Here is a 15,385-nt window from a genome sequence, read left to right as displayed (position 1 = left end):
TGCAATTTATGAAGTGTACAGATGTGTCAACTTAAATGCAGTGATTCTGAGGCCAATAAAAGTACTTCCTGATACCAACAGATTAATTTTTCATGACCACTGGTTACACAGCTATTACATTTTTAAAAACTAATTATTCATCTACAAAAGAAACAACAATTTTGCTTGAACATCATTACTATAAAGTGGAATGTTGTTCTTGCTGGCACAAAAAAAAAAGGCACGACAGGACTGGATACAAGTTTGAGCATCTTCCTTTCAGAATATAATTTCCTGCTTTTTTCCATAAAGAATATTCCAAAGGAAGACAAATGCTAGCAGCCAACCCAGATTTAAAGTAATAGTATACAATAAGGAGATCCCACTTCCTAGCCAAATATGAAGCATGCTTACAAAAGGGCCTTTTTTCAGCCTTTAATTTAGCAGGATGAATAACAGTGTTTGTGAACATTGCAAGGGACTGGCAGTGCCTGAAGCTGCAGTCCCCCATTTATTATCCATTGCCACATTAACTATGCAGACAGTGTCTCCCATGCTGCTCTGCAAGACTAAAGATACATGACTGCCAAAGCCACGTATCTCAGAACCCTCATCAATGAACAGGTTGAGTTCTAGATCTGATCCTTGTAATCTGAACTAATTTTCATCTTGTCTTATATTTCAACTTGGACAAATATTTCACCCTTGGTCTCCTCCCTTTGTAGGCCTAACTCAAATTTACCTAAGGATTGGTTCTCTGCTTGTCAAGAATAAGAAAGAAGAAAGCAGCTCTACTTTCCAAATTCCCCTGTTCTAACATAGAGATCAACTCTAAAACAAGCACTTTACATTAATGATACCACAAAATACTCCACTAAATAGACAATGTTAATTTAGCTACAGAAAAGACAATAAAAACCAGTTCTCCACTGTATCAAACTGCAAGATAGTTTGTCATGGACTAAACTTGCAAAGGAGACCTCAATTCAGCTTCCATGTAGCCTTTGGGAAAAAAAACTGCAAAAGCATCTAGCCAGAGACTGAACCAGCAGGAAAGCGCTGCAGCTATTGAGGCACCCAGAAGAAGAGAGAGTCAGACTGAAGTCAGACAGGGCCACCCATTCCCCCACCCAAATCAGCATGCATGTGTACAAAAGCAATGTACCCTTCTCCAGAAGCATAGTAAGGACTCACTGAAATCCCTCCCTTTCAACAGTGTGGTATACACAAAACAGGACAGAGGCAGAGACTGGAGAGGAGCTGCAGAAAGCTCTTACACCAAAACTGAAAAACGTGTTTTGATTGCATTTTCTTGGCACCATACCGATTAACTGTTTACCCCACCTAGCCCACTCCATGCTGTTCTAATCTCAGCTTCTCTCCCTACCACCCTTCCAGCTTCCTTCTCCTTGTTACTTGGTACTCATTACTAAACTCCTTTTTTGCTTCCCTAATTCTCTCTCTCTTTTCCCAAGTATAATATAAATATTATGCTTAAATCGTGGCAAACATTTACAATGTTATTCCCTTGATTTATGTTTGTATCCGTTCTACCGCTTATCTTTTCTATTTTGACCAGAAGCTATTGAGAGCAGGCTCTGCCACCACCTCCTCTGTTTTGTACTGTCCATAGAGCAATAAGGCTCCATTCCAGTTGCCCTATAAGCACAATCATAATAACCATTATTAATAGCAACAGCTTATTCTCTACATCAGCAACCTGGCATCACAGATTATGTACCTCCACAAAACACAGCAGTATGCACAAACTGAGAAGCTGACACCAATTTGGCTGATTCTTCTCCCTCATTGGTTTTATAGCTGTATAAACCCCACTTCAGCGGAGTTACTCCTGATTTAAAGTAGTGCAAGCAAAAGGAGAAAGAGTCCTCTATTTCTGGCAGACAAATGAAAGAGCTCGTAAAATGGAGCACACAAATTCAGAGGTCAGAGATGAGAGTCAGAACAAGCCCCTCTTAAGCAAAGCTCAATTTTGCACCCGTTATTTTTTCTTCTCCGGCTTCTTTAACCTGTGCACTTTCTGGACAGAGAGTTCTGGAAAATGAAATCCTTTACAGAGCAAGCAATGGTGGCTCAAGTCACATTGTACTACGTAGCAATCTTACTACTTTGTAAGCTATCTTATTTATGTAAGACATAAATTACTTCAGGAGACTTAGAAGCCAAAATAGCAAGTTTCAATTCATACGATCAAAACATCAATAGTGCTGGCTTGGACTCATATATTACTTTACTATGCAGGACTGAAGGAGAGTCTCACCTACCTGAATCATATGCAAAATCTCTAGGTTCCTGTTTAATCATCAGAGGAGGGGGGAAATTTTGACTGGCTGCACTGCCAACCATAGCGTTGTGTTCATAAACTGGATCATGGTACTCCTGCTTAAAACCTTGAGGTGGGAAAGGGATGTTTGGCTCAGACATCTGGCGCTGATATATTGGACGTCCTTCCCTTGGCATTGCAGGCAAAGGTGGGAAAGAATTGCAAGGTTCAGAGAGCTGGCGGCGAAATCTAGGACACAAGTTAGAGAGGTCAGGTAAAGGACTTGAGCTACATTCCATTTCCCAAAGATATTCACAGGTCATGATTAGTGGCTGTATCCCTTTCTCAGTAGCAAACACTTAGCTTATGATCATGCCAAGTGCTCCCATCAGGATCACTTGTATTGTAGAACAGCAACAAGCAAAGAAACAAAAAACCCCACGTATTAATACCAGCTCTAAGACCTGTCCCCACCACCATCCTCTTTGCTTTCAGTATCTTCTCTCAACAGAAGAGCCAAACAGGAAATGCACCAGCTTCAAACCAGTAGAAAGACTGACGCCCACCATAGTAACACAAAGGAGGCTTAGGTAGAGTTCTCTGTAATTTCACGAGTATTAGCAACATATTGCTTGTACTCTAATTTACTCTAACCATTCTTACTGTTACATGGAAACCATTCTCACCACAACAAACACAAACATTTTGAATAGAGAGTATTGTCTGCCATAACAACTGGAATCATTCCTGGGTAAAAGTCTGCAGTTCTGTCCTCTCTGGGATAGCACTGTGGGAAATCGACCTGCAAGGCTGGCACTGCATTCCAGCTCTAATGGGAAGGGAAAGTAAGCACCCCAGAAAAAGGAGAGGGTGCAAATTCTTGCTAAGAATTCTCCTCCTGCTTTAACTTGTTCCCTTGGTCATTTTCTACATGAAGTCATCCATATAAGCCATACTGCCACTCACTACTCCCAAATGCTCTTCAGTAGGCATAAAATCTGAGAATTCAGTTTTAAACTAACTTCATTTACATACAACACTACTCAAGAACCTATGCTTATTGTTTCTTCCATAAAATCTATCTACCTGAACTAAAAGGCCTGAAGTAATTACTTGGACATCGACAGGTTCAGAAGCATAGAGAAGAATACAAGGATGCTATTTTCTCACTGTGCCCTGATGAACTGCACAAAGTCTTCCTGTCATCTCCTGCAGGTTACCACAGTAGCAGTAACCACCACTGTAGTAATATTGTGTCTGCACTAATCCATAGCAGATGCAACATTCTTGCAACAAACTGCTTACTAGTCCTGTTATCACTCATCATGAGCAAGACACACTTTTTTTTAAAAAAAAAAAAAAAAAAAGAAACCTGTGCCTTCCTCTGCAAGTTTCTCACTGTCACGCTAAAAAAATCAAGAACTATTCATTCTTCAACTTCCTGTACTTTGGATCTGAAGCAGCTTTGGTTCATGCAGGCAAAAGCAGACATTCTCCTGGAGAAAACTCGGTGAGTGAAGAAGAATGCAGGGGTTTGATTGCACAGGCAATACAATCCCTGACTATCAACTCATATGTAGCACATTGTTTCTGAAACAATTTAAACTCTACTAACGTCTGTCATAATACTGCTGTGAACTTGGTCTGGCAAATATTTACTGTCATAGCTTAATTACAAATACTGTGGGAGCTACAGAGATAGAAACTATTAAAATGTAGTAGTAGAGACAAAATTAATTTTTTTAATGCTGTTGTAAATATTATATTTTGCAGTAGAAAGAGTACTGCACTGTAACATTGGGTTTTGCAATTCCACCTACACCTGCAGAAAATAAACTTAGAAACCCAAATGTATTATGAAACAGTTAGGCTGACTGGCACTGCATTCATTTCCCTCTTTTCCTTTTTTCATTAGCCAAAAAAAGAAGCAGAAATTATCATTAAGAACTGTCAAGGAGTGAATCAGAAAATTGCAACTTGAAGTTAAAATAAGAAACAGGCTCACTCACAAAGCCTCAAAGGAAGTTAATAATACTTGTTGTACTGGAAGCTTTGTATGGAATCAAGCCATTTGTTTATACAAGTGGATTTGATTCCTGTTAGTACTTGTTAGGACCACTTATCGTTCATACATCCATGCCCTGTATGAAGATGTATGGGCTCTATGTTCTAGATACTAACGCTATCTTATGCCACCAATGCATGTTCTAAAGAAATACGCCTTGAGTATATATGATTCGATATATTTGACATATATGATACGCCTTGATTTATATATGAACTCCCATAGGTAGGTCATCTGTTTAAATGACATTTTCTGAATACACTCATTGTAATAGCATATCACCTTGTAAGTAGGGAAGATTTGAATTTCACAAAAATATGAAGTACACGTTTGCTTCAAACAACTGGAAGTGAGAAGATTCAAAATAAGTAAGAAAATGGGGGAAAAATATCTTCCACTACAATTGTACTTTTCTTTAAAAAAGGAGAAAAATGAGATTTTTTTGGCCTGAGTCAGCTATTTTGGACTTCACTAGAACACATGATGTTCTATTACAGAAGGGAAGCATTAGTGCAAAATGCCCTAAAGAACATGAATATCAAAGATGGGGAGGGGGTGGATCATGTAAAGAGCCTACAAAGCTTGTGCAGAGCAAGTGTTATGGGTATAGAAAAATATACTAAGGTGTATGCAAATCTCTATAAATAATCAAATTAGGGCTGACATACAGCTTCAGTACTCTCTTTACAAGTTGCTCTAAACTAAAAGATTTTTTCATCTGAAAAACCTTATTACTGCTCTCTGCACAGAAGCTATTTAGCTTCTGGAGATTTCAGTCTCCAGACAACTTGACTTTGGTGTATACACAGACACACATTTATTCACCATCCTGTAATCAAAACCGCTGCCTGGCTTCACTGGGGGCCTGCGTGGTTAGACCACAGTCCACAGAGGGGGAAAAGATGGTGACTATGGTAGCTGAAGGGGTCACTTCAGTGTTTCTTCACCGCCAGAATGGCTTGTAGAGAGCCTTGGATGATATTTAAAACTATCTCAGCAGAGCACAAAACAGCAATATAAACCTTAGCAACCCCCTTCAGAAGTGATCTGCACAAATCCCTGGAGATAATAGCCCTTATTAGAGCAGAGCATGCAAATCGCACTCCCAACAACTGTGATTTTCTTTTCAGGTGCTTAATTTGCTAATGTTTAAGAGCCAAGTGGAGTTTCTGAACATATGTATGTCTTTACATACAGCTAAAATTTTAAATGCTCAGAGCAATCACACAACACAGCAGACAAAAACAGGTTCATGCAATAAAGGTTAGGATACATAGAGTTCCACAAACAACCATTTGGTCTCAAAAATCAGGGAAATCCACTGAGCATATCTGTTGCAAAACTGAGCTAAGAAATATAGTCAGCTGTCTGGGGATTTCTAACATATCAAAACAAAACAGGGTGACTTAAGGACAGTTTAAGCTTTAATTCTAGTCTCTAGCTCTTGTGGCTTTTACTCAGACTAATGTTATTTAAGCACAGTTTATGTTGGCATCTTTGTTTGTTTGAAATGCTACATTTCAAAAGGGTTTGGAAAAACGATCCACCCTTCGAAAGAATATTCTGAAGCAGTAACACCATGACCACTTATCTCTTAGATAGGTGAACTGCTTAGCAAGAGACCAGATATTTATAGCCAGGATCATGCCTGCTAGTGACTTCATTACCTCGTAGGGCTTACTAGCCTCAAGTGAGTCACAGAATCACAGAACAGCCCAAGTTGCAAGGGACTTTGAAAGACCATCTGGTCCAACCTTTCATGGGAAAGGGAGCCTAGACGAGATTATCTAGCACCCTGTAATCACCCTCACAAGACAGAAGAAGCAGGTCATTAAAACTGTCACTGCAAATATGAACTCCTACTGAAGTGCACCCAGCCGGGTGCCAGCCTTTCATAAAACACACATATTTCTCACACTCTGAACCTTGCTGGTTTTCACCTTGGTCCCCCTATCCAAAAAGGAATAGTTGTGGGCAGGAAGCCAGGGCTAGCCTATATGAGACTTGCAGCCACAACCGAAATACCCTCTGCATGGGTTTCTCACATGTTTTGTGTTTTACCTGTGGTCCATAGGGAAGCTGTTGTCTTGAATGGACTGTGACGGAGGGAGATGGGTAGGGAAAACCCGGTCAGGTTTAGGAGTCTGAGCTGAGTTTGGGGAGGCATGGTGCAGTGGTGACACAGGAGTGCTGGATGGCGTCGGTGGGTTGGAGGGCCTCATTCCCACTTGTGGCTTCTGATCATAGGCACTATCAGTAAGGCAAGGGGAAAGAAGGTCAGGTTATTTTCTCTTGGGGGGGGGGGGGGGGGGGAAGTAGCATCTACATCCAGAAAAAAAAACCCCGAGTGTCACATTTATAAGCTTTTTATCATAGTTACTTTATTAACCAGTTTGGGGCAGAGGAATTCTCTACTTTACATTGTGAAGAGCACATCAAAAATCATGTTAGAAGCAAGTGATTCAACACAGTATTTTCTTCTCTGGGGCACAGAAATATATTTTTAAAGGATTCAGTCTTACAGTGACATTCTAATAGGAGGTATACAAAATACATAAAAGTAGAAGCACCTGGACTAGAGCAGGAAGAGCCACCAGTGCCTGTCAAGACTTTTTTAGAGCTTGCACAAACCACAAAGTGAGACAGTAAAACAATATAGCTAGAGGGAAGGGATCTGACACAGAAAAACAATGGTATGTTGGCTTAGCTACCCACGCTAGGATGTCAGCAGCCTCTCCCGACAGGTTCCCCCCACCCCCAAAATAAAGTACTGGTCCTACAAATACATAGATGCTATTTTCAAAGGTGTCCCAAATCAGGAAAGGACTTGAGCACACTTTGATCATCCATCCCTCTTTCTAAACAGGAAAAATGCAGACACTAGGTGCATAGTAAACACGAACTTGCATACCTTCCTATGTCAGGTCCCCTAGCACCCAAATCCATAAGTATATGCATTTGATTTTTGAAATCAAAATCACTCCTCTATGACAGGAAATGGTGCCAGTCTCCCCCCCCCCCCCCCCCCCCCAATATCCAAAAAGTTAAATGTAAATGCTTTAAGTGCTAACAGTTTTGGTAGTACATTAAGGAGAATAAAAACTCACAAGCTAGATGAAAGATTCTAAAATAGACTGAAATGTCAATAGGAAACCCTTCACTGCTGACACTAAAGGGAGGAGTGACACATAAGTGCAAACCAAAAGAAAGTCAATAAAGAATGCAGTAGTATCAAGCCCCTCCACCCCCACAAATAAATAAAGTTTTTATTACCTATCCCTATAAAAGAAGACAACTTGTTTTTGAATAGGTAACAAAGATGCAGAGCCTAATGAAATGCTGTTTTAAATTGTAATCACCCATGAATACACACATATAACATCTGCAAAACTTGTCGTATACCTAATGCGTTGCTCAGACCTGCCAATCTCTTGCCTGTTACACAGATGTCTCTCTCTTTCCTACTGTGTGCAATGCATCGTGAAAGTAATTTCAACACAACTCGCAGAAAACAAGACACTCCTTCCTTCTATTTCACACTTGCACCCTGGGTTTTTAAACTCTGGCTATCTCCACGGAGAAGGAATGGAGAATATGCATTTTGATGAAAAACACTGCTTTAAAATGGTTATGTAAGTGTTTGATACAATTGTAAACAACTCCATCAGTGTTCATCAGCTAAATGCATTATCTCATCAGTCTGTTATCTGCTGAAGAGGTAACTTTTATAAAATCTCTATTATGGTTTTATTACTCTTTCGTCAGTTCTCATTTAAATCAGCAGTTCTCACTGCAAACATGCTCCTGATTGCTTTACCTGACATTGTACAGGCACTTTTCCCCATAACTGAACTTGAAAGGTTGCTCTTGACTGCAAGCCGAGCCAAGTTCTGAACATGGGCTATGGGGTTCCTTCTTGATTTTCACAGGGAGACCATGAAAAGCCACTGTAAAAAGAAAGAAAATGTAATTAAAACCCAAGTACAATATTAACAATGAGCTTTCTCAAGTAAGCTAGACACTGATAATTAAACACATAATTAATTAAACCGTTGTAATACTAAAAACAATATAGGAAATAAACATTTCAAATATTTCTTCTGGTGTCAACTGAAAAATAGACACCAGAGATCCTTCGCATTGGCTATTAGCACTTTTATTCTTTAATAGAATGATGGCCATGATCCCATCTCATTAGCAGGAAAATAACAGCCCACTTATATTTGGCTTAACTACTGTAAATGTTGTCAGAGGCAAAATACTTCCCAGGCACCAAATGTTTCTAAGTAATATTAGTGATGTAGCTTTTAGCTATAAATGCAATAGTAGTTCACTTCAAAGAGTGCCACACAAATGACTCCAAAATAAATTTCTCATATATCAGCTTCAAGTATATGATCAGTAATCTTTTTGTCCCACAGAATGCATGAAAATTTGCAGTGAAACTTATGAAACTGGATGATTATATGTGCCTTTAGTTATAAGTAACGTCTGAACAAAATACACAAGAAATGGCTTCATTAATTTTTTTTCTCAGAAATACACAAGACAAAATCCTGGCCTCACCAAAGTCAATAGTAAATGTGATATAGACACAAATTGAGAAAAAAAAAATTAATCAGACTTTTTTAAAAGGTAAAAAGAACAGAGGGCATGTGACAGAAATGCAGCATTAATTAGAAGCACAAGTTGGTTTGGATTAAGAAAAAGTCCAAAGGTAAAGACAAGGTTAACCAGCACATTAGTTTAAGCCAGCCAACTTTCCTTATTTCACAGCCAACCTTAACCAAAATTAAAGCAGAAGAAAATGCAAAGTTCACCTGACCTAGACAAATCTAAAATAAGTGGCTAGAAGGACAAAGGACTAAAAGACAGGTATTTAGCAGCTTGAAAACACACCCTTCAAGCGTTAAATAAAATGAGGTTGTGAATACATTTTTGAATTCTGAGAAGCCTAGAGTTCAGAGATCAATTTTATCACCAATTTGTGATGCTGTGACCAAAACACCATAGTTTGAACATCATGCTCCAGCCTGACAGACACTTGCGCCTCCGTGGAAATCCACATACGTGCAGCAGTCCCTGTTAGAGAACCTCAGTGCAAAATCAGGACATTATTACATACCATCAAGTAGCATCTTGTCCCTTCCCTTGCACCTGAACTTAGGAAAGACAATTTGTTACACAGTATGTATTTTCTGATACTAATGCACCTGCATACACATGCGTATGTTCAGTGGGGAGGTAAATTAAATGCCGTCTTAAGAAGTGAGCATCAGAACCAATAAACTCCGAGTTTTAAGTATCTGTGAGTAAGATCTGGATTCCAGATCTCACCACAGGTTTTCCCACGGTTGGGCAACATTCAGAGAACTTTCACAAACGGGTCCTCCCGTACCCTATTACATGACAGTTTGTACTTTTGCCTTTCAGCTGAGACATCTGCAAGGTAACACTATGTTATTTTGTCACATATTTTCACAAAACTCACAAGAATTGTCTCTAAAACTGCTATCCAGCTATTACATTTGGTGGATAATAGTAAATTATCTGGAAAGATTACAAAGGAAAAGCAGACAGCAAAACACGTACACAAATACATATGCACAGCACAGTAACTTAAGAACAGAGATGAAAACTGGTGAACGTCACAACAAGGAAAGAACTCTTTCTGAATAAAACTGTCTGAACTTGCCCTAAAATAAAAGACCATATGGACTTCTTGAATAAAGATTCTCAATTTAATAATACAGCAAAATGCAGCCCAGTCAGCTTTCCACTGTAATCGCAAAGCGGGCTGACACCCAGTAGTTTGTTTCAGGTTTTTGCTAGTGAACTTTTACTGCTGACTCTCCTTGCATGTCTTGGTCAGATAATGCACATCGCACATTTAATGCATATGATGGGCCCCACAACTCCAGGACAGTGGCTCCGATGAAAAGGTAGGCAATCTCTTTGACTTGAATCAGAGAATTAAAACACAACTGTAACAAGACTCTTTTTTAAAGCCAGTATCACATATTTGCACAAAGGCCACATGCTGCTCTATTTTTTTTTTTATTTTTTTTTAAATTTGCTACTTCCTTGGAGTTAATCTGTTATGAAAAATTACTTCCCTTATTTATTTTTAAATAACGGGAGTACAGAGACTCCCACACCACAGCCCTGTGCGGAGAACTGGCTGGGTATTTCATCACAGCGCTGAGAGCCTGAACGTCTGCTAACAGGCAGTTTTCCAGCTCACTGGCACAGGCACAAGTGAAAGCAGCACATTCATTTTGTGCAATTTGCTTTACCTTCCCACATGGAGTTGGTGCATGTAAAAGGCTGTTAAGTACTAAATTATTCCTTATCAAATCACCATCATCTGGAGTCATGATCAACACTAATTAAATTACTTTCACTGAACACGGCTCCAGCCTGCTGCCTCGGCTGTGAGGTACATTTTATTTTGCTTACTGTATGGTCCTAGCAAGGTACAGGGCACAGTGCTAGAAGGCATCTGTGCTGTAGTTTTAATTAAAGTTTACCTCACCTTCCTCCCAGCTTTATAAGCTAGGGTAAAGTGTATCAAATCAAGTAGGTTAACGCCTTCATTTCATTTAGGGAAAGCATTACAGTCCAAAGTGATTTTATATTAGATCTTTATCTTAACCACGGCCAGAAAGATAATGTAGCTGTAAAATTTAAAGCCTTCCTCGGGCAGTCCCCTGACACAGTCACCATGCTAAGCTTTATCTGTAACTCCTTAAGTGTACCCTTTTAGAGGCAGAAAGGAAAAAAGATAGCCTGAGAGAAATACTTAGTGCATTTTTGGGGGGCTTTCTTGAAGGCTACTTGACCTTTCAAGCCACATCTTAAGTGTGGCTGAAGATGACAGACTTATTCCAACAATAAAATTTCAAACATTCAAAACAGTTCTGGTATCATCACTGAAACTCTCCACCCGTCGCTCTTCATTTTAGCGTGACACTTATTTTATAGTGCACCTATTAAAAGAGATTTTAAACACACACCGTTTTGCTAAGTTGGATTTTATGTTTTCAATCCGTTTTCTTTTGAGGAGAGCAAGGTTGCTTATTTATACAATCTAATTTTAGTGCAGCGTACCAAGCTACCAACACATCCAAATTAACAAAATGACATTTCAAACAACCAGCTCCTCACCACTTTTTTCTTCCTCACGGCAAATTCATTTTACTTAACCCCAGAACAGAGTCTCAACCCTATTAAAGTAACGGGCACTCTGCCTTAATAACGATCTTATTAAGAAGTGACCAAGGGCCAAGATTTCATCCCGAGTGATTACTTACAGATAACTACCTCCAAACTTGAAAGGCAAATAATCTTACAACGTGTATTTAGATGGATGGCTTCAACACCTCATCTCAACTACTGTGGAAAGTCAGGCTTATCAGTGTCAGAATGGATTCAATCTGCAGACCCTATCTGGAGCTCCTCCGAAGCCAACATGCAGATATAAGGTGAGCAGGACTGCTACCATCTGTAGCAAATTGATTGAGGTATAATACATTACTGTATGCATATTCTCTGTGCATAAATATATCTATCTATACCTGCAGAGTAAAAGGGCTTGTATGTTATACATAATGTGCTGTTGTACAGACCTAGATTTTATACAAAACAATAATAATTTCACCATGAAGTAAACTCGCACAGAACATGCAAAAGTACAGGGTGAAACCTGCTACCCCTCATTTTGAAATGCTATTCTCCTTTGTTATCTGTCAACAGCCTAATCCCCAAACATTTTGTTCATAGTAACACCCAGTTTAAGATTCCAAACGAAGAACAATTTTATTAAGAACTCTGAAATTAAAGGAGGAATCAGTTTGTCTCAGAGGAGACCAATTTATATACTTTCTAGCCTGAGAAACAGGAAATTTATCACCTCTGTACAGATAGAACTGAATCAATTCTTTTGAGAAAGCCCCAGAAATGCACTGCATCAAATATAAAAGCAATGGTTTAAAATATTTTTCAGTTCAAGAGATGATTATTCAAGATGAAGAAATGAGGAATATTTCAGGTGAAATTGCAAGTCATTTCTCCTCTGAGCAAAAAGTTATTGTATAATTTTCAAACTTGAGATTCCTGCCCAGAACACAAAATAAAATCTGATTTTATTTTCTGAAGAAGAAGAATTAATTTAAACATATTTTTAAAAGTCATGAAATATTACTGGTAATTCAATGACACTGGCTAATGGCAAGCAATCTTGACTCCACTGACCAAAGAGACAAAGAAGTATTATTATCAATACTTGTACAGCAAGAGCTTTTACTATATGGTATAAAATCAACTGACAGCAGCAACCTTGCTTGTGCTAGTGAACCCCAATGTCTCCTAAGTAATAGTACATTCATGTGTATTAAGTTCCAGGACTTTGTGTACCTGCAGAGAAAATGAAGTAACCAGGAGGTCACAGTAAATAATACCCTAAACATTTCTGCTGCATGTTTCTGAACTGCTTTTCATATTTATGCTCTCAAAGCACCCTCTAAACCCAAATTAGTGAATAAACTCACTAATTTTTATGATCGATTGAGGCAAAACTGTTAATATGCAACGTAAGTTTAGAGAGATTTCTTGAACACATTTGAATAGGGGGGATTTGATTTTCTTAACAGCAAGACGAAAAGAGAGAAGGTGTAAAAATATTTAAGTTACTACCACTACAACTCCAGGTGCCAGACTTACTCAGGTGACCCAAGTTAGTACTTGCTAAAATTTCAAAAGCAAGAAGAGAAGGCCCCTGTACTGATAAAGCCAACACTGTCACACTTTAAATCTATCTCCCAATACACACAGAAATGCAGCAGGCACTTCAGATACATCAGAGTCTCTCCAAGATTCTTTTCCAGTACATTTACCTCTGCCAAGCCCTCCCCTTCCCCCAACACACAAAAATCCATTACTAAAGGGTCTAATCTCAGCTATCAGCACAGAGTGCCTTTTATGGAGCCATTAAACCATTTCTCTTGTTTACAGTGCCTGAAGAAAGATGTGAATTATGTCTGTGACAAAACAGGCGATAACATTTCTAAACTGCTATCAAAATGCAAACTGAAATACACTTAAGGACAGGGACCCTAATTCGTGTTTTTGCAATTTTCCTCGCTCACTATAACTTAACAGCACTCACCTGATGATTCAAACAAATTATTTATGCTCTAAGTACAACAGGTAGGCATTTTAATAATCAAAAAATCTACCTTCAATAAACAAACAGTTTATTGAATGGTTCATCAAGGAGGGTAAAGTGCTGGTTACTTCTCAGGTGATAGTAATGACCTAGGTGCTCTTATCAGTAGACTTTTAAAAAAAAAAATCCAAACACAACATTGTGGGTTCCTATGAGGCCAGAAATGCTCTGTTTCTGCAACAGTTACTTAGCATTTGAACCATACATTGAGTATAGGTATTTGCATATCTGATGCGATAAGCTACAAAACTAAATACTTTCTATATGACCTTCTAGGTGGGAATGCCAGGCTTTATACATATCTTCTGAAGATGTTTCGAAAATGTGTTATTTCACTTATGGAACAATAGCCTTCTGCATTCTGGAGGCTATTTATTGATTATTTCTAGATCATTATGATTTGAGCTACAGACCTTTGTAGATAGCTGCCCTCTGAATTTCAACATCCATTTAATAGGCATCTGATAAAAGACAATGGTATGCCAAAGCAGGTGCTCTTTCCATTTCATTCCACTATACATTAAGATGAGAAATTTTACTGGTAATCTTTGGGACACACAGGAGGAATTAGCTGAAGCACGTACTAGACCCAGCTGACCATTCCTTCATACTCTGGAGGTTACTACTGCTGCAGCTGAATGCGGCACGCAGCCTAGCATACTAACAAAAACTGAAATAAAAACATGATGTTGGAGAGGTGATAGATGAAGAGAGGTAGGAGGATGGAAAGACAGTGAAGGCTAGTAACCAAGTCTTTCCAGCTAAACTGTTCCCAATGATTTTGAATTAAAGCCTACACATACAGACCAGTGCAACAGCTGAATACTGCAAGCATGGATGACTGAGGCAAGATCTGCAGTTGTTTTCACCCTAGGCAATCTCTTGCTCACACAATGGCAAAAAAACCCTTTAGTTTCTGACCACTGCAACAGCTGCAAAGATGAGCAAGACCTGAAGACTGTGGACTGATTTAAAAGTGGCTGAACAGATTACATCTACAGAGACTCCACCAAGTTCTTCAACCATTTGATCTATCAAAGTCACCTCTATCAGATCTTAGCTGAGCTCCAGTCAACTGGATTTCATTTAGGTCCTGCTCTCTGCCAGATATTGGAAGAGGCTGGTGACAAATTGGATATCTGACACACAGATGTGTATCATCACTGTGGTTTCAGAGCCTATCCTGGCAGTTTATATGAAAACTAAACATAGACAAGAGACCTGAGCTTTCCCTATCTCACAAATTAAAGCTGGTAGAAAAGGGGAGGGAAATAAAAATCCAAACAATCCCATCAAGTAGTTTTTTGAAGAAGTGCATGATCTTGGTATTATTCTCCACCTTATGGTTATATCTAGAAAACTATAACTTGCTTAAGATGTAGAATTTGGCTCTGAAGACAATCGGCGTCCATCTAGTCCTACTGAGTGTTCAACATTCACCTGAAACAGAATCTGCGTGTGTGGTTGGGTGTTTGTGCGTGTGCACACAGAGTCAAAGGGAAGTAAACATACCGAACATGCAAGCATGCCTCTGCAATGATACATTACATATGGTCAAAATACATGTAATACTGCAATAAAGGGCAGTAAGCTTTTTCCTCTTCAAATGCATATATATAACTGGGGAGGAAATAGGGAAGCAGCATGCAGAAAAGAGGAACAACATGTAAATGTGTAAAAATGCATTCAACAAAAAGCTAGTTCTTTCCTACATGGTGGCCTGGCTCTCAGTCCAGGGAAGGAAATCTGAGGATAGCCGGTATCATGGCGAAAGCTCTGCCACCCCTCGTCTCAGTGCTCTTTCCCAGAAAGTGGAACTTCATGACTGGGC

At 39.1% G+C, this 15,385-nt stretch overlaps 1 protein-coding gene across 4 annotated transcripts in view; it reads right to left on the bottom strand.

The window, feature by feature from the left end:
• The window catches only part of ETV1 (ETS variant transcription factor 1), a 66,437-nt gene that overhangs the window by 24,237 nt on the left and 26,815 nt on the right, over positions 1-15,385 (bottom strand). For all 4 annotated transcript variants that reach the window (XM_030010253.1, XM_030010256.1, XM_030010254.2 and 1 more), the window contains 3 exons: positions 8,146-8,275; positions 6,390-6,578; positions 2,265-2,512 (listed from right to left, as the gene is read on the bottom strand). In XM_030010253.1, coding sequence (XP_029866113.1) covers positions 2,265-2,512; positions 6,390-6,578; positions 8,146-8,275 — 567 coding nt within the window. The remainder of the gene's footprint in view (positions 1-2,264; positions 2,513-6,389; positions 6,579-8,145; positions 8,276-15,385) is intronic.

Source organism: Aquila chrysaetos, chromosome 3, assembly GCF_900496995.4.
Source record: "Aquila chrysaetos chrysaetos chromosome 3, bAquChr1.4, whole genome shotgun sequence".
Lineage (NCBI taxonomy): Eukaryota > Metazoa > Chordata > Aves > Accipitriformes > Accipitridae > Aquila > Aquila chrysaetos.
Note: the sequence above shows the minus strand (reverse complement) of the source record. Positions and strands in the feature narration are given on the sequence as shown.